General features: G+C 35.8%; 1 protein-coding gene across 3 annotated transcripts in view; it reads left to right on the forward strand.

The window, feature by feature from the left end:
* The window catches only part of CTNNA3 (catenin alpha 3), a 1,353,918-nt gene that overhangs the window by 103,123 nt on the left and 1,228,981 nt on the right, over positions 1–21,814 (forward strand). For all 3 annotated transcript variants that reach the window (XM_031682182.2, XM_072971428.1, XM_072971429.1), the window contains one exon: positions 14,756–14,922. In XM_031682182.2, the coding sequence (XP_031538042.1) occupies positions 14,756–14,922 (167 nt within the window). The remainder of the gene's footprint in view (positions 1–14,755; positions 14,923–21,814) is intronic.

Genomic DNA, 21,814 nt, shown 5'->3' on the forward strand with positions numbered 1-21,814 from the left:
GGTTTTGGTATCAGGGTGATGGTGGCCTCACAGAATGAGTTTGGGAGTATTCCCTCCTTTTCAATCGTCTGGAAGAGTTTGAGAAGGACTGGTATGAGTTCTTCTTTGTGTGTTTGGTAGAATTCCCCGGTGAAGCCATCTGGTCCTGGACTTTTATTTGTAGGGAGGTTTTTAATTGCTATTTCTATTTCCTTTCTAGTGATCGGATTGTTCAAGTGTTCAGTTTCTTCTTGATTCAGTTTTGGTGGACAGTATGTTTCCAGAAACTTGTCCATCTCCTCTAGGTTATCCAGTTTGGTTCCATATAGTTTTTCATAATATTCTTGTATGATATTCTGTATTTCTATTTTGTTTGTTGTAATTTCTCCATTTTCCTTTCTTATTTTGCTAGTTTGTGCTCTCTCTTTTTTCTTCTTTGTGAGTTTGGCCAGAGGTTTGTCGATTTTATTTACTTTTTCAAAAAACCAGCTTTTGGTTCGGTTGATTTTTTCTGTGGTCTTGTTAATCTCTATTGTATTTAATTCCTCTCTGATCTTTATTATTTCCTTCCTTCTGCTGCTTTTTGGGGCTTTTTGTTCTTCTTTTTCTAATTGATTCAGGTGGTGGGTTAACTTGTTTATTTGAGATTGTTCTTCTTTTTTGAGGAAGGCCTGTATTGCTATAAACTTCCCTCTTAGCACTGCCTTTGCTGTGTCCCATAGGTTTTGAGTGATTGTGCTTTCATTATCATTTGTCTCAAGGTATTTTTTAATTTCAGCTTTGATTTCCTCATTGATCCATTGTTTTTTCAATAACATATTGTTTAATCTCCATGCTTTCCTTTTTTTCTCCTTTGTTCCTCTATTGTTGATTTCCAGTTTCATGGCATTGTGGTCATTAAAGATGCTTGAGATAATTTCTATCTTCTTAAAATTGTTGAGGTTTCTTTTGTGCCCAAGTACATGATCGATCCTGGAAAATGTTCCATGTGCACTTGAAAAGAATGTATATCCTATTTTTTGGGGGTGTAATGCTCTGAAAATATCGACCAAATCTAGTTTTTCTATTGTAGTATTTAATTTCTCTGTTGCCTTGTTTATTTCCTGTCTGGAAGATCTGTCTAGTGATGTTAATGCAGTGTTAAAATCTCCAACCATGATTGTATTCCCATCAATATCCCCCTTTATCTCTGTTAGTAATTCTTGTATGTACTTAGGTGCTCCTATATTGGGTGCATATATATTAACGAGTGTAATATCTTCATCTTGTATCACTCCTTTAATCATTATAAAATGTCCTTCTTTATCTTTCTTTATGGCCTTTGTTTTAAAGTCCATTTTGTCTGAAATTAGTACTGCAACACCTGCTTTTTTGGCTTTTCCATTTGCATGGAATATCCTTTTCCATCCTTTCACTCTCAATCTATATGTGTCCTTCTCCCTAAAGTCTCTTGTATGCAGCATATTGAAGGTTCTTGCTTTATTATCCAGTCTGCCACTGTATGTCTTTTGACTGGAGCATTTAGTCCATTAACATTTACAGTAATTAATGATAGATGTGTGTTTATTGCCATTTTGAACTTATCTTTGCAGTTGAATTGGTATATCCTCTTTGTTCCTTTCTTCTTCCTTTTGTGGTTTGGTAATTTTCCTTTGTATTATCATGGATTTTATTTAATTTTTGTGACTCCCTTGTAAATTTTTGTCTTGTGGTTACCCTTTTTTGTAAATCTATTAACCCATTACTATAACTGTTTTTATTAAACTGATAGTAACATGATCTCAAACCCATCCTACTGTTAAAAAAATTTAAAAAAGAAAAAAAATATTCTATATTTCCCTGCCTCCCTCTCCCACTCTTAGTGATTTGTATGTTTTCTTTATTTGTAATTCATGAGTTATCACCTTTCCAGTTGTGAGTTTCTCATTTCTGTAGCATCCTGCTGCTTTTCTATTTAGAATAGCCCTTTCAATATTTCTTTTAGCGTGGGTTTAGTGTTGCTAAACTCCTGCAGCTTTTTTTTGTCTGTGAAACTCTTTATTTCTCCTTCTATCCTTAAGGATAGCCTTGCTGGATAAAGTATCCTAGGCTGCATCTTTTTTTCATTCAGGGCTTTGTGAGTATATCTTGCCACTCCCTTCTGGCCTGTAGTGTTTGTGTAGAGAAATCAGCCGAGAGCCTTATGGGGGTTCCCTTGTAATTCACTCTTTGCTTTTCTCTTGCTGCCTTTAGAATCATTTCTTTATCCTTGACTCTGGCCATCTTGTTTATGATATGTCTTGGTGTGGGTCTATTTGGATTCTTCCTGTTTGGGACCCTCTGAGCTTCCTGTACTTGGATATCTGATTCCTTCTTTAAGTTTGGGAAGTTTTCAGCCTTGATTTCTTCGAAAACCTTTTCAATCCCCTTTGATCCTTCTTCCCCTTCTGGGACCCCTATTATGCGAAGATTGGGACGCTTTATGTTATCCCATAGGTCCCTTATGCTATTTTCATTATTTTTTATTTGCTTATCTTGTAGTTCTTCTGAATGGGTGCTTTCTATTGCCCTGTCTTCTAGATCACTGATTCGTTCCTCTGCATTAACTAGTCGGCTTTGCACAGCTATTAGATCATTCCTCATCTCTGTCAATGAGTTTACCCATTCTACTTGGCTCTTCTTTATAGCTTCAATTTCATTTTTGACATATTTTATACTCTAAACACTATCTCTTTTAATTCCTTCAGCAATTTGATCACTCCTTTTTTGAAATCTTGATCTAGTAGGCTATCGATGTCTATTTCATTGATCTTTCTTTCAGGGGATTCCTCTTGTTCTTTTAATTGGGAAAGGTTTCTCTGCTTCTTCATCTTGCTCATACCTCTCTGGCACTGTGGTTTATGGAGTATCAGTTGTCTATTTTGGATCTTAAGGATTTTATCTATCTAATGCCTATTTAGGAATAGAACTTAGGAAAAAAAGAAAAAAATAAGAAAAAAATAAGAGAGAGAGAGAGATTTTTAAAAGAAGGGAGAAAGAGGGTTTGAAAACAGTGTATAATGAATAATATAAGAGCGAGTTGAAGCAGAGTATTAATTGGGTTGAGATGTCCTTTTAAAACCTTTAAAAAAAAAAGGGGTGGGGAGATGAATAGATGTATTTGAATCCTGTGTCTAATCAATAACAGGACATCAAAACCCAAGAGAAATAGAAATGAATTAAGAAGTAAAAATTAAGAGAGTAATAGAAAATAGAACAGGTAAAAACAGATTTAAAAAAAAAAAAAGGGGTTGTCGGTGTTCTCCTGGAGTCTGTGTGCTTTTAATGTGAAGTCCTTCTGTCTTCATCCTGTTTTGGAAACAGCTTGTTTTCATAGGCCCTCCTTTGGCGCCCTCTTCTGTGCTGCTCCCAGCACCTGTCGGCAAGCCGATCGCGCTTCCTCCTAACACGGGGTCAGATGCAGCTCTCCTCTGCTGTGGGCGGGCGGGTCACTGCACCTCCGGATGCCGCAGTCAGATGTTGCAGACTGGCCAGGCAGGAGGGCGGGTCGTACCCCCTCCCAGCACCTCGGTCAGGGGCTGTGCTCCTGCCCGACAGGCCGCTCTCCCTCTACCTGCGCCGCCGGTAGCTCCGCTGCTCTGTGCGGCTGCGCGCTCCGACCCGGTTGGCGCTCCGGGGGTTGGCTCGGGGAAGACCGAGGGACAGCCTTGTCCTTGCTCCGAGCCAAGACCCAGCTTCAAGCCAAGACCCAGCTCCGTGTTTGTCTTTGTGGAGCAAGTTCTCTGAGGGACCAGGATGGAAGGATCCTATCTGCCCCGGGCTGTAGGCCCGTCTCAGTCTGGCCTTTGAGGCTGCTAAGCCCTTCAGTGCGGATGCAGGTTTCGCCCCTGCCCCCGCCTGGGTGCTAAGCGCCGGAGAATATGGCGGCTGTGCCTGAGCCCCGCCCTCTCTTCCCCTGAAAAGTTTCCGCGGGTTTTCAGAGATGGGGGTATGTACCCTTCCCCCGAGAGCACATCAATCTTGCTGTTTTATGGAGGGCCCAGGTTGTTCTGTCCTGTACACCCACAGCCATGGCGCCCAGACCCTTTCAGTCCCCCGGGGCTGCCTCCGTGCAGCCGCCCCCGTCCTCCGCCCGGCTTGTGCAGCCTGGCCCTGCCCGCCGCTGCCAGCCTGCATCTCAGGCTGGGTGTCGGGGGAACGCTCTGTGCAGGTTTAACTTAGTTCTGTCAGACAAGGGCTGCTCTGTACAGATTCGAGCCTCGGAGGCTCCCCCTCCGTCCCGCTGGCCTCTCAGTTGGAGAGGGGAGACCCAGCGAGCGCGCGCCAGTCCTCCTCTGCCGCTCCCTCCCCGCGGGACCCGTCCCGCGCTGCTTTGCCTTTTGTTCTTTCTTTTTTCCTTTTCTCCTACCAGATTTTTGGCATCTTTATCTTTTGAAGAGGGCGATGTTCTGTCGGAGTTCCGCAGGTGCTCTGGTTGGCTGAGTGGGTCTGTAGATGTGGGTCTTGGTGTATTTGTGGGAGAGGGTGACTTACGAGCGTCCTTCTACTCCGCCATCTTGCCTCTTCTCTATACAGATTTTAGAATTATTTGTTCTAGTTCTAAATGCCATTGGTATTTTGATAGAAATTGCATTCAATCTGTAGATTGCCTTGGTTAGTATGGTCATTTTAACAATATTAATTCTTCCAGTCCATGACCATGGTATATTTTTCCATCTGTTTGTATCCTCCTCAGTTTCTTCCACCAGTATCTTATAGTTTTCTGAGTATAGATCTTTTACCTCCTTAGTTAGATTTATTCTAGGTATTTTATTCTTTTTAATGTGATTATAAATGGTATTGTTTTCTTAATTTATCTTTTTGATAATTTATTGTTAGTATATAGGAATGTGACAGATTTCCATGTTTTCTCTCTCTCTTTTAATGCTGGCCATTCTCACAGGTGTGAGGTGCTATCTCCTTGTGGTTTTGATTTGCATTTTCCTGATGACTAGTGATGTCGAGCATCTTTTCATGTACCTGTTGGCCATCTGTATGTCTTCTCTGGAAAAATGTCTATTCAGTTCATCTCCCCAACTTTTAATTGGATTATCTGTGTCTTTTTTAGTGAGCTGTATGAGTTCTTCATATATTTTGGATATTAAGCCTTGATCAGATTATGATTTACAAGTATTTTCTCCCTTTCTTGAGGTTGTCTTTTCATTCTGTTGTTGAATTTCTTTGCTTTGCAAAGCTTTTTAGTTTGAAATAATCCCACTTGTTTATTTATGCTGTTTTTGCCTTTACTTTTGGTGTCAAATCGAAAAAATTATTGCCAAGGCGAAAGTCAAAGAGTTTACTGCCTATGTTTTCTTCTAGGAGTTTTATGGTTTCAGGTTCAAGACTTTAAATCCATTTTGAGTTGATTTTTGTGTATGGTGTAAGATAGCAGTCCAGTTTCATTCTTTTGCATGTGTCCATCCAGTTTGTCCAAAACCATTTGTTGAAGAGACTGTCCTTTCCCCATTATATATGCTTGGCTCATTTGGTGTAGATTAATTGACCATGGGTTTATCTCTGGGCTCTTTATTCAGTACCATTGATCTGTGTGTTTGTTTTTTATCTTGATACCATACTGTCTTGATTACTGTAGTTTTGTAATATAGTTTGATATCAGGAAGTGTGAATGAATGGATGATGAATTGTGTCAAATTCTCTTGCTGCATTTGTTGAGATGATCATATGATTTTTATTCTTTATTTTGTTAATGTGGTATATCACATCGATTAATTTGTGGATGTTGAACCATCCTTGCATCCCTGGAATAAATCTCACTTGACCATGGTGTATCATTGTTTTAAAGTATTATTGAATTCAGTTTACTAATGTTTTGTTGAGTATTTTAACCTCTAGTTCATCTGGGATATTGGCTGTCATTTATCTTCTTGTGTGTGCTTGTCTGGTTTTGGTATCAGTGTAATTCTGGCCTGGAAAAATATGGCCTTTGTAAAATAAAATACTGGCCTTTGGAAGTGTTTTCTTTTCTTCTTTTCCTTCTTCTCCTTCTTCTTCTTCTCCTTCCTCTCCTTCCTCTACTTCCTCTCCTTCCTTTCCTCCTCCTCCTCCTCCTTCTTCTCCTCCTTCTCCTTCTCCCTCTCCTTCCCATTCCCATTCCCCTTCCCCTTCTCCTTCTTTCTTCTTTCTTCTTTCTTCTCCTTCTCCTTCTTCTTTTCAGTAGAATTCACCAGTGAAGTCATCTGGTCCTGGACTTTTGTTGATTTTTAATTAACTGATTCAATCTCTTTACTAGTAATTTGTACCAATATTAGCTGGTTTTTCAAAAAACCAGCTCTTAGTTTCATTGATCTTTTCTATTGTTCTTTTCAGTCTTCAAAATGTCTTCTCTGATCTTCGCTATTTCTTTTCTTCTACTAACTTTGGGCTTCATTTGTTCTTTTTTTCTCATTTCATGAGGTGTAAAGTTAGGTTATTTATTTGAGACCTTTCTTGTTTGTTAGTATAGGCTTTATTGTTATGAACTTTCCTCTTAGAATTGCATCCCGTAAGTTTTAGTATGTTCTATTTCTATTTTCATTTGTCTCAAGGTATTTTTTGATTTCTTTTTGACCTGTTTGTTGTTCAGGAGCATGTGGGGGTCCTGTGGCGCCCATGAGCATAAATCCCACTGACCACCAAAGCCAGGCAATATAAAGGTGTCCCCTGGTGGCAGCCACACAATTCAAGGTGCCAGAAAAGGGTACATGTTCCTTTCTGGGAGATTCCTGTGAGCTGGAGCTGGGCAGAGGGAGAGCGCAAAGATTGTGTCTGCTGGTCTCTGTTCTTTGAGAGCACCTTTGTGGGCCGCTAGTTGTGTATCAAACCAGCGGCATACCCCTCAGGTCAAAGTTCCTGGGTAAGCAAAGAGGCCTCTTTCAACAGAAAAACCAGACGTGTGTTTCACTCGCTCTCTGGGTAGTGCCCTGGGGGAGGTAGTCTGCTAAGGACCATCTCGCTGATTGTTGCAGTTCTGTTGGACCCAAGATTGCGAGCCTTCTTGGCCTCCAGAGCTGGGCAATCGAAGGGCATACCCTGGGCAACAGTCACAAAAACCGGGGCAGCAGACATAAAGCCTGGGGCACAAGATGTGTATAAAAGCTCTTCTCTGTGAGATACTGGCCCTCTGGAGCACAGCAGGAGAGTGTGACTATGGTGCCTGCTGGCTGGAAAAAAGCAGAGGGAGAGCATCTAGACTGCACCTGAAGGGAAAAAAGAAAAGAAAAATAAAGCATGGTGGGTGGAGATGATGGCATATGCTGACTAGAGCGAGGCAGAGAGAGAGGGCAAAGATGGTTCCTGCCTGCCAGCAGGCCTCTGGATGTGTGCTAAATTAGAAAAATTAGATGCCTGCCTGTCAGGCTGTTGCCTTAGGATTAGCAAATGAGCCTCAAGTGCATGAAGTCTGGACGTCTCTGAGCTGGGCAGGTAAGTCCATGTATCAGCCCTGCAAGAGCCACTTCTCAGTTTGTTATAGGTTTGTAGGTCTCATGAATGCTGGTCCCATTGGTTTTCAGAGCTAGGTATCTTGAGGGCTCATTTCTCAGGTGCAAATCTTAAAAGTTGGGTTGCTTATGTAGGTTTCAAAGCCTTACCTCCTCGGGGAAGAACTCTGGGAGTTGAGTTCCCTCCCGACTCTGGTTTGCTGCGCTGGGAACCGGGTTCCTGATGAGATTGTGTGCCAGCCCCTCCTACCACTTTGATGTGGGCCTTCCTTCATTTACCTGATGAGTAGACAGTTTTTAGATTTTTTTTCAGAGAAAGTTGTTCTGTATGAAGCTGCATATTTGGTGTGTTCATGGGAAGATGATCCTCCTATGTTGTCATCTTGAACTAGATTCTGGACTCTAGAACTTTTTAATGATTTAAAAAATAATAGTAAAGACTTAAGGATTTGTGCATATGGAGCATTATTGTGATATATATGTATGCTTTTCTAGTGCTATGGAATTCTGTTTTATTATACTTTAAGGGAATATATCTGAATATGTTGACATTTAAAACCAAACAAAAGAATCTTCTGATTAAAATGCTTTGTTTTCCTATTTGGGGACATCTGATGGAGTCCTTGTGTTAGTCATCATTATATACTCCATAGTGCTTTGCGTACTGTATTGCTCAAGAAATATTTGTTACATGAGTGAATGTGCTCTTGTAAGGGTTAAGTATCACTTCTTAGAATAGCATCAGTTAGCATTGCCACTGTCAGTTTCAAAAGCCCTAAAACGACATTCTTTCAGGAGATATAAAAAAAAATAAAGGAGACAAGATTTTGCTAATTCAGCACAATATCATAGAAGCTAAGCTTGCTCAGATTTAGCCAGAAAAGGAAATATTGGGAAAAAAATAATGGGCTATTAACTTTAGTCTGGCATCATAGTTGTAAGTTTAGTTTTTCCTTTCAAAGAATTAAATTGGCATCAAGAATAATAGAGAAAATGTTTACTGGTGGTATATTAGTCAATAGGTTATTTGGAGAAAAATTCAATAGACAGCAATTGTGGGCAGCTAGTTCTGCTCAAAGTTTGAACATTTAATGAAGTTGTAAATCTATACTATTATCTCTTTATTGTTTGTTTTACAATATGGATTGCTCTGTTGTGTTGTCACTTTGTTTTATAATAAATATATGTCTTTAAGTATATAATATTTCTAACACTAGAATATAATGTAGGAATTGCAATCTTAAATACAATACTCAAATATATTATGTATTTTATTACCTTAAAATTATTGTCAATATAAAATATGACATGAAATTACTTTATCAGTTCTTTGGCAATTTTTAAAAATAATTAATCATCTTCGAAATTCTGAAGTGTCATCATTTGCTCTGTTTTAGAAGCTCCCTTTATATTGAAATTTATTTAGATGGATAGTTTATAGATCTATTGTGTAAAATATTTTACACATAAAAAGATATTAATAAAGGTTTTTTTGGCATGGAGTTATACATTTTTATATCTAAATATATAATTAAAATTTACCTAAATAGGATTGAAATTTAAAGATATTTCCAGTATTTTAAGATACAATGTACAATTTTTGCTTCCAAATATACTTGTTCTCATTATTGGAAGTAAAAAGTTCATTAGCTTTTCTACACACACACACACACACTCTCTCACACCCCTACCTTAAATATTTTATCTTAATCTTAATGAATGTAACATGAACATTAGCTTGATATTTGGCCCTGGCCTATTTTTAGTACAGGTCTGTTGAGTGAGTCTCAAAGAATCGCTTTTGCCTAAATCACACCCATATTACATGGATTAAGATTTCCTACTTTGGTGTTTTTATGGAAGAAAACTTAATGACACTTGAGAAGCTACTGAACTGTAGAATCCTTGATATTTTATAATTCTCTCCCTTGCTTCACTCCAACTTTTACCATTTTTTTTCTTCCACACTCAATTTGACAACAATTTACTAACTCACCTTTATTATCTCTAAGCATTCAAATTACTTTTCAAGAAATGACAGACTGTTTTGTACTATTATTTGATGTTTATATACTGAATAAAATTACATATTTATGATTACAACTTACATGAAAAAGTTGGGGAATAAACTAACAGATTTAATTAGTGGGAACAGAAAGGTTCCAGTATACTTGAGATAATCCTTTGGTACTGAGTGGGAAGGAGGAATCATTAATATTTTGCTGAGAGGAAATAAAAAGAGTTGATTAGTTTAGAGAGATGGTTAAGAGGAGGGCTCTTAAAAGAGCTTCTACTATATCTCAACTATGATATTAGGAGATGTTTCCATCAGTTTTGTAGAAACTAGCCCCATAAAATTTTATATTTTATAAAAATTTATAATTTTATGGAATTAGCCCTATCAATGTATTCAACTCATTTTGATTGTTCTCAGTGTTGCAGGTCTTGGTGGCAGGTTGCCTATGTCCTTCCACATAAGTTAATTCAATATGCTGTCCTGCTGTTAACTTTACATGGCCACAGCTGTTCTCTGATACATGACAGCTGCTGGCCTCGAAGGTGGGAATTCTACTCCCTTTGAATTTCTTTGTCAGGGGACTGGGGCAATATCCAGGGCTAATTTCTCCCCACTAGTGAGACAAGACCCCTCTATGTACTTTACCCAATGTCCCATGAGTCATGAAATTTTCCATTCTGGTAGTGGGAACAAGCATTGTTCTCAGTTCTCTGTACTGTTACTTCAAATCCTTTTGTATGGTTCTTTTCCTCACCTTGGGCAACCTCTTCCCACGTATGGGTTGATCCAGGGAATATTCAAGGGGGAGCCTCTGCAGATCTGAGTAGCTGTCTTTTTTCTCATTCTCTGCCCTGTGTACTTTAGCTGCCATATTCTCTCTGGACTCTCAGTTTTGTCTCTTCAGTTCAGAGTGTTTGTCAGGCTCTGTCTTAGTTTCCCATCCCTATCTGTGGCCTGGAAAGTCTCTCAAGGCAGTAAGCTAGGGCTGTCAGATGGCTCATTCTATTTTGTTTCCCATTTCTCAGGGATTACCGTCCTTTATTGTCCAATGCCCACTGCCTTCACAACTACTTTTTTATACATTTGGTCCATTTTTTTGTTGTTTCAGGTGAGAAAGAAATCTGGTCTTTATTCTTCTGCCTTGATTGGAACCAAAGTATAACTTTAATAAGACTTTATTGGGAGTTCGAAGGTAATGAAAAGGAAATAAAATATGACCAATAGCGTACAATGGCAACTTAAGGTAGCTACATTCTGAGTCCGAAAGTCCTGCTGATGTCCTTGTAGCTCCCAAGTCTGAGTCCACACAGCAGTGGCTAGCTTTTCAGCTCTTCCCTTTGCCATGATAAAGTGTTCTTTATCATACAAAACATTTTTACTCCTTGCAATCAAACTGGCTCAAACATTTTAAAAGAGGGTCTTTGCTTTTTTAGTTTGGGGCTTAGTTGAAGTCATTCTTCCCTCTTTGTTGTGCCTCCCCTTCCCCGACCCTTCACATACACTGCCCCCTCCCCTCCACATAACAAAAAAAAAAAGAGGTCAATTTGCTTCAAAGTTAAATTTAAGCTCCTATGTCTTAGGAGCTTTCATATTTGAAATGGCTGTTTCCCAATTAAAAACAAATAAAACCAAACCCCTAGTGCCCAGTCTCAGGCTGGGAACTCCATTATACCACAGTATGTTATTATATATTGAATCAATTATTATGTACTAGTGCATGTTACATGTGTATGGTATATTAAAACACACACAGAAGAGTGGCTAAAGGCATAACTAGAAATCTTAATTGAATCATAAATATAATGTTAATTATAAAAGTTGAAGGAAATTTGATCTTTAGTACTTGTCCATTTTCATTTTGATTGTTCCTCTTTCTCTGGATGTTTTGCTTATATATTGTTTTCTTTGATTTTTCATGTTTGTAATCACCATAAGAAAGTGGAGTTGTACTTCTGAATGTACCAAAGCAACTTACTATTTAAAAGAACCATGCATGTATCTTTTGTAAAGTGAAGAATAGTTTGTAGTGTGTCTGTTTGGCTAAGAACTTTTTTTTACTTTGAAGTTTATTCATATGATCATATAGAACCTTTGTACATTGGACTTTTGTATATGCAGAAGTTTTCATACATTATACTTTTATATGTACAAGATGTACTTGTATAAATCTTTGTAAAATTTATACCTTAGTAATATATTCAAGCAGGCATCTTATAACGGATTTTTTGAAGATTAAAAAAAGCATATTTGATAGGAAAGGAACAAAATGAACTCAGTAGAAAGTAACTTTCTGAATTTAATTCTTATGGTATTTTCATGATATTTAGTAAATTGCTTTCATGTATGGAATGAGATTTCTTGAAGGAAAGATGTATTTTTTATTTATATGTATTTTAAAAGTGAAATTTCCTTTTTATTAAACTTTAAGGTAAAAATGTTATAAGAAAATTGGGAATTACATTTCAAAAGAATAGACTCCCTACATGTAGACTTTATAAAGCATGGATGCTAATATTCTAGACAGGAAATTTGCTGTACTTTTTTTCTATTTAATTAGGAAACATAGCCATTTTCTTCAGACATAAGGCAATTTGACAGGGAACTGGCTAAATTCTATAAATTGTCTATCTTTGTCAGTAGCTGGAACATATTGCTCTTACCTAGAATATTTCTTGTGTGTCCTCTGACACCTCAGGTGGAGGTAGGTCTTCCTCCTCTGTGCCTCTTACAGGTCTCTACCTGAGCCCTGCTTAGATTATATTATAGTGTTTGTTGACTCTCACTTGTGAACTTCTTGGTCAGTGAAATTGCTCTAGATCATGGATGCCTAGGATGGAGTTATGTTACATAAGGAGGAACAAAAATTTGTCAAAGGAAAATTGAATAATGTTCATTCACATATTCATTCAGCAAAACATATTCAATGTTTGGAATATATTCAAAATAGTAAGTGCTTTTCTAGACCCAGTGAATATTGTGGTAACCAGGACCAGTACAGCTCTTACTTGTACAGTCTTATGATTCAGAAGGAAAAACAGTCTTTGATACAAGTTATTACAATAAATGCTGATGGGGGTTATGATAGGAAGCATAGAGTTCTGTTATAAGACCTGCCTCAGTAATGGGGGTCTGTCTTCCTGAGGAAATTGTGTTTATGTTGAGACCGCAAGTATGAACTGAAACCAGCTGAAAAGGATTGGGAGTATTTCAGAGGAAGGAGAGTGTTAAGTCCAGTAATAGGAAGTTTACTTACTGCATCTTTATCAGTGTATTTCAGGAGTGACGTTTTTTCTCCCAACAATGCTACTTGGCTGGCTCTTCATACTACCTTAACAGAGACAAAGACTGTAATAGTTTTTTAATGTTTAAATGATCTTTTTCTGAGTATGGCTCTTCAGCTAGTTGTTCAACATCCCAACATTCTGAGAGTCAAGAACACATAGTTCTTTTTTGATATATATTTAATTTTAGAATATGAAGTCAAAGACAGTATTCCACAAACGCTATCATAACTTTACAATTCAGAATCATGACAAAAAAGATAATGTTCTTGTGGGAATTCATTTGCTGTCTTAATTTTGGAGGTCACTTTAATTTTTCACAGTCTTCTAGCAGCAATTCTGACTTGCAGAGAAACACAGAAAAATCACCATTTACTGGTCTTAAAAATTGACCATCTCTATGAGAAATTTCCTGAGAATATAACAGCTAATATTGAGTGCCTTTCATGTTCAGATACTGTGCTAAATATGTGTTATAAAATATATTTCACTTAAACATCCCAGAAACAATGTGAGAAAAGTAATATTTTTATCCCTTTCCTATGGATAAGAATACTGAAAGTATATAAGTGTCCAAGGTCTCAAAACTAGAAGTGGCAGATAAGAATTTGATCTCAGAAGTGTCTGACTTAAGAGTCTGAATTCCTAACTAGGTATTGCTCTCTTGTAGTTAAGAGAGCTAAATGTAATATATTAACATGCTGAGACAGCCTCAGACCCTTTACAGGTTTTGTCCACAATAAGGAGCACTAGTCTTTGTTATTTTTAATAATCATAGTTTATTTCATTTTCTTTATGCTGAAGTTCATGAATAAATGAAAACAAACTGTTCATGGAGTAGGGTAGATAAGACAGGCCCTTTCATATGTTGTCGGTGAGATGGCTGTGTTTTGAGACTGTTTTGGCAATGTATATCAAAACTTAAAATTTATTTGCCCCTTTGTCAGCATTTCTATTCGTGAAAAGAATCTATATCTTCTGTATGTTTCATTCATAACATGTAATGTGTTTTCTTATGACCTAAAATCTTTCAAATATATGAATGTATATGAATATACTAATAAGTCATAAAATAAATATATATGAATTTACAAGTGTACATATATATACATATGCACACACTTAAAACATACATTCATAGAAAAATTTCTGGATAGATATACAAGAACTTAATGGGTGTTTTTTGAGATTAGTATGGAAACTAAAAATTTTTGCTCTATACTTTTTAGTATGGTGAACTATATTAATGACAACATATTGCTTTTATGATAAAAATAAGTTTAAATTGAAAAGTTTTAAAAATAGTGGATGTGGTAAATCTTTAATCATTATGTTACTGGGGGGGGGATAAAGAGGAACTTTCTCTCTTCATTTTATACCTTTCTGAACTTTTAAAAATAAATGAATACATGCTACTTTTATAATAAAATTTTAATTTTAAGTGAAAAAAACCTTAAAGATAGTGAACATATTTCTCTAACAAGTATTATGAAATATTATTTCTGTGACTAAGTTTAGGGTATAGTTTATTCATTATATCGACAGTTTAGGATAAATCTGCCTATCTTAAACTTTTATCAGAGAGCTCCTATCTTATTATCTTAAAGGCTAGCTCTTTTCTAGCATCCATTGAGTTGGAAAATAACTCAATGAAAATTCACCTAATTTTTATAAACAAGATTGTTTCCAGTTGAAGTCTTAGTAATGAAACTTTTCATAGCAAATGAGATTCAGCAAATGCAGAAGTTGACAGCAATTTTATTAGATGTTGCTAGTCAATAGAGCACAATTTTCTTGCAGGAAAATGGTATCATGCTTCTTAAACTCCAGAGCATTTATCAAAAACAAATGTCAATTTAAAACTGCATTGTTATTAAGAGTCCGATGTTCTAGTGTCAACTGACAGTATTTTAATATTATGCTTAGTCATGGAATGTACTTGGAGTTAGGTTAGATGATAAATGCTGAAACAGGCATAAGTGAATCTTAAAGCATAACTTCTTTGGGGTTATGTGTTTCAGGTGAAGCTCTGAAAGTATCAGCTGAGAGATTTGCAGATGACCCCTGTTATCTCCCGAAAAGGGAGGCTGTGGTTCAAGCCGCCCGTGCCTTGTTGGCTGCAGTTACCAGACTTCTTATCCTTGCAGATATGATTGATGTCATGTGTCTCTTGCAGCACGTGTCAGCTGTAAGTAAAAGGTGGCTTAGTTTACCTTGGCATTGTTCTCACTTCTAATTCCATTTTCTGAACTTGGCGTCAATCTGAGTGCATCCTGGCCTCATTCTAATTTCTTAATGTCACCCATCAGAAGCTGACTGAATTGAACTGTGAAACTAATGCATACTTCACAAGAATGAAGCCAGAAGTTAGTCTTAAAGCCAATGGGAGACTAAAAAGTAGAAGATGGCTTATTGATAAGGAAATGGCTAGGGCAAAGTTCTAGGCTTTTGACCATTTAAATTATTATGCCCTATATAAATATATGAACAAATATATAATAACATAGTTATGTAGATTTTGGAGAAAATAGATGTGTAAATATAAATAGTTTGGGAAAGAGAAATGTTCAAAAAAAGAGAAATGTTTAAAAAAGGAGAAATGTTTAAAAAAGTTTAAGGCCTGTGGAAGTTTATCCTAGTTTGTAAATGAATACTACCTTGCTAGCTCCTCTTGATCCAAGATGAACAGTGCATATATACAGGTTGTCTGTGTTGTCTGTAGTAATCCATTATGAAAATATATAAATGTACTTAGTAAGAGTAAAGAGTATATTTTAACTAGGAGACTGCAAAGACAGCAAGATATCTTGCTTGCTTTATTTTGCTAGAGAAACCACTTAGACGTTTAGTGGAAGGAGAATTCTATTCAAACTTTTTTCTTTTTCTTAATTTATTTCATCTGGATACTAAATAAATAGTGGACACTATTTATTTAGTATCCAGATGAAAAGAATGCAAAGAACACTTTGGAGTCTCTGCTCTTTCTCCTGCTTTAAATAGGACCCTTTCTCTTCTGTTCATAAGTACATCTATATTTTCATAAAGGTGCTTTGTGACTCCACTGTCACTACTTTATTAAGCAGATGATGGTCTTGTTTGACATTTTTGTCAAAATCATTTGCTCTAATTGCTAAGCTAAACTTTTTTTCTCCATCTTTCTCTTACTTACTAATGCATATTTTAACCCTACAGTAGAGTGACCTTTCCTTTATACTTTCATATTTCTTTTCTTTTGATAGTTTTATTACTGCAGAAAAGCAATTTGGCATCTTTTATTGTTGTTGTTGTTGTTTAGGTAACTTTTTAAGAAAGGGATTAGTACTCATCACCAGCAACTGTCTACTAGTAGGTCTGTAAGTGAGATATTTGAACAGTGTGTTTTGTTACTTGATTACTGGTTTGTTGAATACCCTAAACAAATCCCTGAGCATTTCTGAGATTCATTTTTAAAAAAATTTTTTTAATTGAGTTATAGTCATTTTACAGTGTTGTGTGAAATTCCAGTGTAGAGCACAATTTTTCAGTTATACATGAACATATATACATTCATTGTCACATTCTCTTTCACTGTGAGCCACCCTGTGCTACACAGTACAATCTTATCTATTCTACATTTTGAAATTCCAGTCCGTCCCTTCCCACCCCCTGTCCCCCTGGCAACCACAAGTTTGTATTCTATCTCTATGAATCTGTTTCTGTGAGACTCATTTTTTTTAATATGTGTATATAGACACTAATAAATGCTATAACGAGAAGTGGTTATGAAAGATTCAGTACCAAGTAATTCCTAGTTCCAATGACCCAATATTTCCTATGTTTTAGACTCCAAATTTGTTGAGATAGGGCAGAATGAAAGGCTTTTTGATGAAAATTACTACCTTTTTAATCAATTAAGAGGTAACTATGTATAATGTAAGACCACAAGCACCTTTACTACCATTTTAATTGTGTCACAAACTACTAGGCACAGTGCTAGGTAATTCACACACATCATACCATTCAAACGAAGTGGGGGGTAATTGTAGATCAAAGAAAAACAAAGTACTGTTTTTTGTGATAAAAATTATGCTTAATCATTATTGAGTTTTTATAATGTGCCAGGCAATGGTGCTGGATTATTTCTTTTAATTCAATCTTCACAACAGCCCTATGATTATGATTCCTATTTTATAGATGAATAAAAAACTGGATCATATTGGATTTAAGAAGCTTGCTCAAGGCAATAGGAAAAAAATCCAACTTTTGGAGCTTAGTACTCCAAGAGTTAGAACAGCTTTTACTATAAATAGCTTTCAGAAATGTTTAGACAAATTCTTCGGCCTATAACATGTTGTTAAAGGAATTTAGATATTTCAGGGGGAGGAGTTGTTCTTAACTTTAACCACCCTTTTCCATATGGTTAGTGCCTTGTCAGAGACTGAACTTGGGCTAGATCATTTAAATCACTTAAGTATTTATAATACAATAATGATACGTCATCTCTGAAAAAGGAAGACCTTTGTGGTAAATTGTGATTTTTTAAAAATTATTTCATCCTTATGAAAAATTTATATTTGAATTGTACTATCAACTCAGTTCTTTCAAGGTTTCATATAGAATGAAGGCAAATTGAATTTTTTTAGATTAAGATTAGAATTATTTAGCCCAGCATTTCCCCTGAAAGTATTCTGCAGAACCTGTCTTATAAATATGCAACATGAAAAAAAATTTTTTTTATTTTCAGTGCTGAACACAGAAATTCCCTTTGAATGTTTTTGATGCTGATTAGCACTTTAATGTTGGTGAGAAATATTGAAGCAAAGAAACTTGTTTAACTTTGCTTAACCCAGAGTTTCCCAAATTTCTTGACCCTAGAAATCTTCTATAATATATTAATCCTGGAACCTTTTTTTTTAAAACCATCAATAGCCTCTTTAATGGTAGGAGATAATGGCAATGGACAGAACATCCCAAATCTGAGATAACTTAACTTCTTTTTCAAGTTATTCGTGAAAAATTATTTAATGATATGGAAAACAGTGAAATAGCTGTCTTTCAGATAACATCAATCAAATATTAACACATTTTGAATAAAGTTGTTGAAATGAGCTTCAAACTAACCTCATTGGGCTACTGTATAAATGGTATTTCTTTATTTTATTCTTAAGCATTTTCTTTAAAGGCCTTCCTGAAATCAAGATGTATTATCTGTGGCATCACAGATTTACCAGTCTAGTAACCTCAGTTATAGAGGAAATGAGGTTAGTTTGTCATGACTTACTTATAATAACCCCATAAGAGCTCTAAGCTACCATTGCTTGCTTGCTTTTATTCCTTTTCTGTCTCTCTTTTTTTGAGCTTCATTTTCTAGTTACTCATATTCCACTTATGATTGTAAAGCACTTGTCTGCTGGGATTTCCTTGCCCTTAAGATCTAGATACTAGGCTTGAACCCTCATTCCACGTCCTGTCAAGTATAATGTTCTCCCCAAGATTTCTGCAAATTTTCTTGGGCTCATATTCTCAGGGTCACCTCTAGCTCCAAGCTTTTGCTTCCACAGAACCACTTTAGTTTATGGATGGTTTTTCTAACTCTATTCTATAATATGTGAATTCATAATTGGAAGTTGATCTTTTTCCCCTTTAACCCACCCCCCCACACTATTACTGCCACAGAAGGCATGTTTATGTATATGGCAAACCTACTAGAAACTTAGGAAGAAGGAAGGGAGGAGGCTCTATAGTGTAATAATAATTTATTCTAAGTGGCTATAATTTGTATATTAGAAGTCTTCAAAATCCTTAGCAACTTCATCTCATTGTTCTTCCATCTCCTTTCTTCCTATCTACTCTCCTTTGTTTTTCCTCACACCCCTACATTTCTTTCATTTGTCACAGTAAGATATCCTATCTCTCCACTGTTGACTTGGCCTCTGGCAATTTGTGTCCTCAGATATCACTGTCCATCTTAAATTACACTTTAAGGTATTTTCATCAATATAAACAATTCCTTTTCTAAGAAGAACTCTGTAGTCAGCTGTCTCTCTTACATCCACACACACATCCTATTATAAAGTAATCTTTGATAGAATTTTTTTAGGGAGGGCATCATCTTTAAATATATGGAATTCGTCTTTTGGACACACACTCTTCTTTCAAAAGCAGTGGGCTACCTTTTTGTTTCTTGTCCTCGTTTGAATATAATAGACAAAACTAAGCAAAAAATCCCTGCTACATTTTTTTTTGTATTTGAAAAAAAAATTATAAAAGAAAGAAAAGAGTAAGGCCACTAAAGAAAACACTGTGATAGCAGAGAAATTCTTTGATACTGTGCAATAAAGAATAAATACAAAAAAATGTAGCAGGGATTTTTGTGAGTGTTCTAAGGGAAAAGTCCAAAATGAGCAGACTCTTTCATAAAATAGTAAGATAAGACTAGAGGAGAGGAGGAGAGGCAGGTCTTTGCCCATTATATTCAAACTAGGACAAGAAATAAAAAGGTAGCCCACTGCTTTTGAAAGAAGAGTGTGTTCCAAAGTTGTAGGATATAAAATCAGTACACAAAAATCAGTTGCATTTCTATACACTTACAGTGAACTATCCAAAAAGTGTATTAGGAAAACAATCCCATTTACAATAGCACCAACAAAAATAAAATACCTAGGAATAAATTTAACTAATGAGGCAAAAGACTTGTAATACTGAAAACTGTAAAACACTGATGAAAGATATTAAGACACAAATGGAGAGGCATCCTGAGTTCATGGTTTGATAGAATGAATATTGTTAAAATGTCCATACTACTCAAAGTGATCTATGGATTCAAAGGAATTCATATCAAAATCCCAATTGCATTTAAAAACAGAAATTGAAAAACAATTCTATAATCCATATGGAACCACAGAAAAATAAAAAATAGCCAAATCAATTCTGAGAAAGAAGGAAAAAGCTAGAGGTATCACACTTCTTGATTTCAAAAATATTGCAAAGCTGCAGTAATCAAAACAATATGGTTCTGGCATAAAGACAGACATACAGAGCAGTGGAACAGAATGGAGAGCCCAGACATAAATCCATACAAATCCAGTCAACTGATCTTCAACAAGGGTGCTAAGAATACACAATAGAGAAGTGATAATTTCTTCAACACATGGTGTTGGGAAATTGAATATTCAGATGTAAATGAATGGAATTAGACTTTTATTTTATACCATACACTAAAATCAACTAAAAATTGATTAAATACTTGAAAATGTACAATTTCCAGAAGAAAACATAAAGGAAAAGCTTCATGACACTGGTGTTGGCAATGATTTCATGGATATGGCACAGGAAGCACAGACAACAAAACCAAAAATAAACAAGTGGAACTACATCAAACTAAAAAGCTTCTGCACTGCAAAGTCAACACAGTGAAAAGGCAACCTATGGAATGGGAGAAAATATTTGCAAATCATATGTCTGATGAGGGATCAGTATCCAAAATATATAAGGACCTCTTGCAACTCAACAGAAAAAACTAACAACTCAATCAAAAAATGGTCTAAGGACTTGAACAGATACTTATATTTCTCCAAAGAAGATATATAAATGGCCAACAGGTATATGAAAAATGCTCAACATCAGTGGTCATAGGGGAGATGCAAATCGAAACCAAAATGATACGTCATCGCACACTTGTCAGGGTGGCTGTTGTGAAAAAACTAAAAAGACAACAAATGTTAGCAAGAATGTGGAGAAATTGGAACCCTTGTACAGTGTCAGTGGAAATGCACAATGGTATAGCCATTGTGGAGAACAGTGTGGAGGTTCCTAAAAAAATAAAAAATACAACTACCATATGATCTAGCAATCCATCTTCTAAGTATTTATTCAAAAGAATTGAGATCAATATCTCAGAGAAACATTAGCACTCCCATATTCATTGCAGTACCATTCACTATAGTCAAGATGTAGAAATAACCTAAATGTTTATCGACAAATAAAAGATAAAGGAAATGTGGTATATATACACAATAAAATACTATTCAGTCTTAAAAAGAAAGGAAATTCTATTATATGCAACAACATGGATGTGGACATTATACTAAATAAAGCAAGCCAGTCACAGAAAGATAAATACTGTGTGATTGCACTTATATGAGATATCTAAAATGGTCAAAATCATAGAATCCAAGAGTGGAATGGTGGTTTCCAGGTTCTAACGGGGAAAGGGAATGGGAAATTAGTGGGCAAAAAGATTCTGTTACGTGAGATGAATAGAAATCTCATGTAGAACACTGTACCTATAGTCAACAAGGATGTATTGTATATTTAAAAATTTTATAAGCATATATTTCATATTAAATGTTCTGCCATAACAAAATGGAATAAAATAAATAAAGTCTTGTAGCGATATTGAAGGAAAATCTAAATAAATATACCTTTCTATTTCTCTCAAGAAATGTGTTGCTCAGAGATGCTCAGTAAATTATTATAGTATGACTCCTTTTTTTTCAGTCCTCATTCATTACTGAATGGTCATGAGTTTGATGACAGTGGTCTCTTACAATTTTATAGAACTTTAAAATTTATAAAGCAGTAATCTATAAAGTTAGGTTATATACTTTATAAGGGCAAGAGCTATTTGTTTTTTGTTTTCCTCCATTTCTCATGTGACAGCATGTTGCCAGGCCCATGTTAAATATTTGTTGAGTAAATGTCTTTCATTTTTCCTCAGCTGATTTCACAACCTTATAAAGTAGGCAGGCAAAGACAATCTCTCCCATTTTACAGATAACACAATCAAGCATTAGAATAGTAGTGACTTGTCCAAAGATATAAAATTATTAAATGGCATAGCAAGGACTTCAACCCAGACTTCAAGGACAATGTGCTTTCAACTTCATATGACCTTTTCTAACTTAGATTTCAAGCTCAACTTTGTTTTATGTTCTTAATTTAACTTTTATTATCATTCCTTACAATAAAGAATTATTTGAGATATGTTTCCTTTAATTTTCTGCTTCAGCTGTAAACTTCCTTTTAATGTGTGGTATTATCATCCTGTAAGTTCATTTGGAAACTATGTATGAAAGTCAGTGGATTAACTTCAGAAAATG

The sequence above is a fragment of the Vicugna pacos genome, chromosome 11 (genome assembly GCF_048564905.1).
Source record: "Vicugna pacos chromosome 11, VicPac4, whole genome shotgun sequence".
Lineage (NCBI taxonomy): Eukaryota > Metazoa > Chordata > Mammalia > Artiodactyla > Camelidae > Vicugna > Vicugna pacos.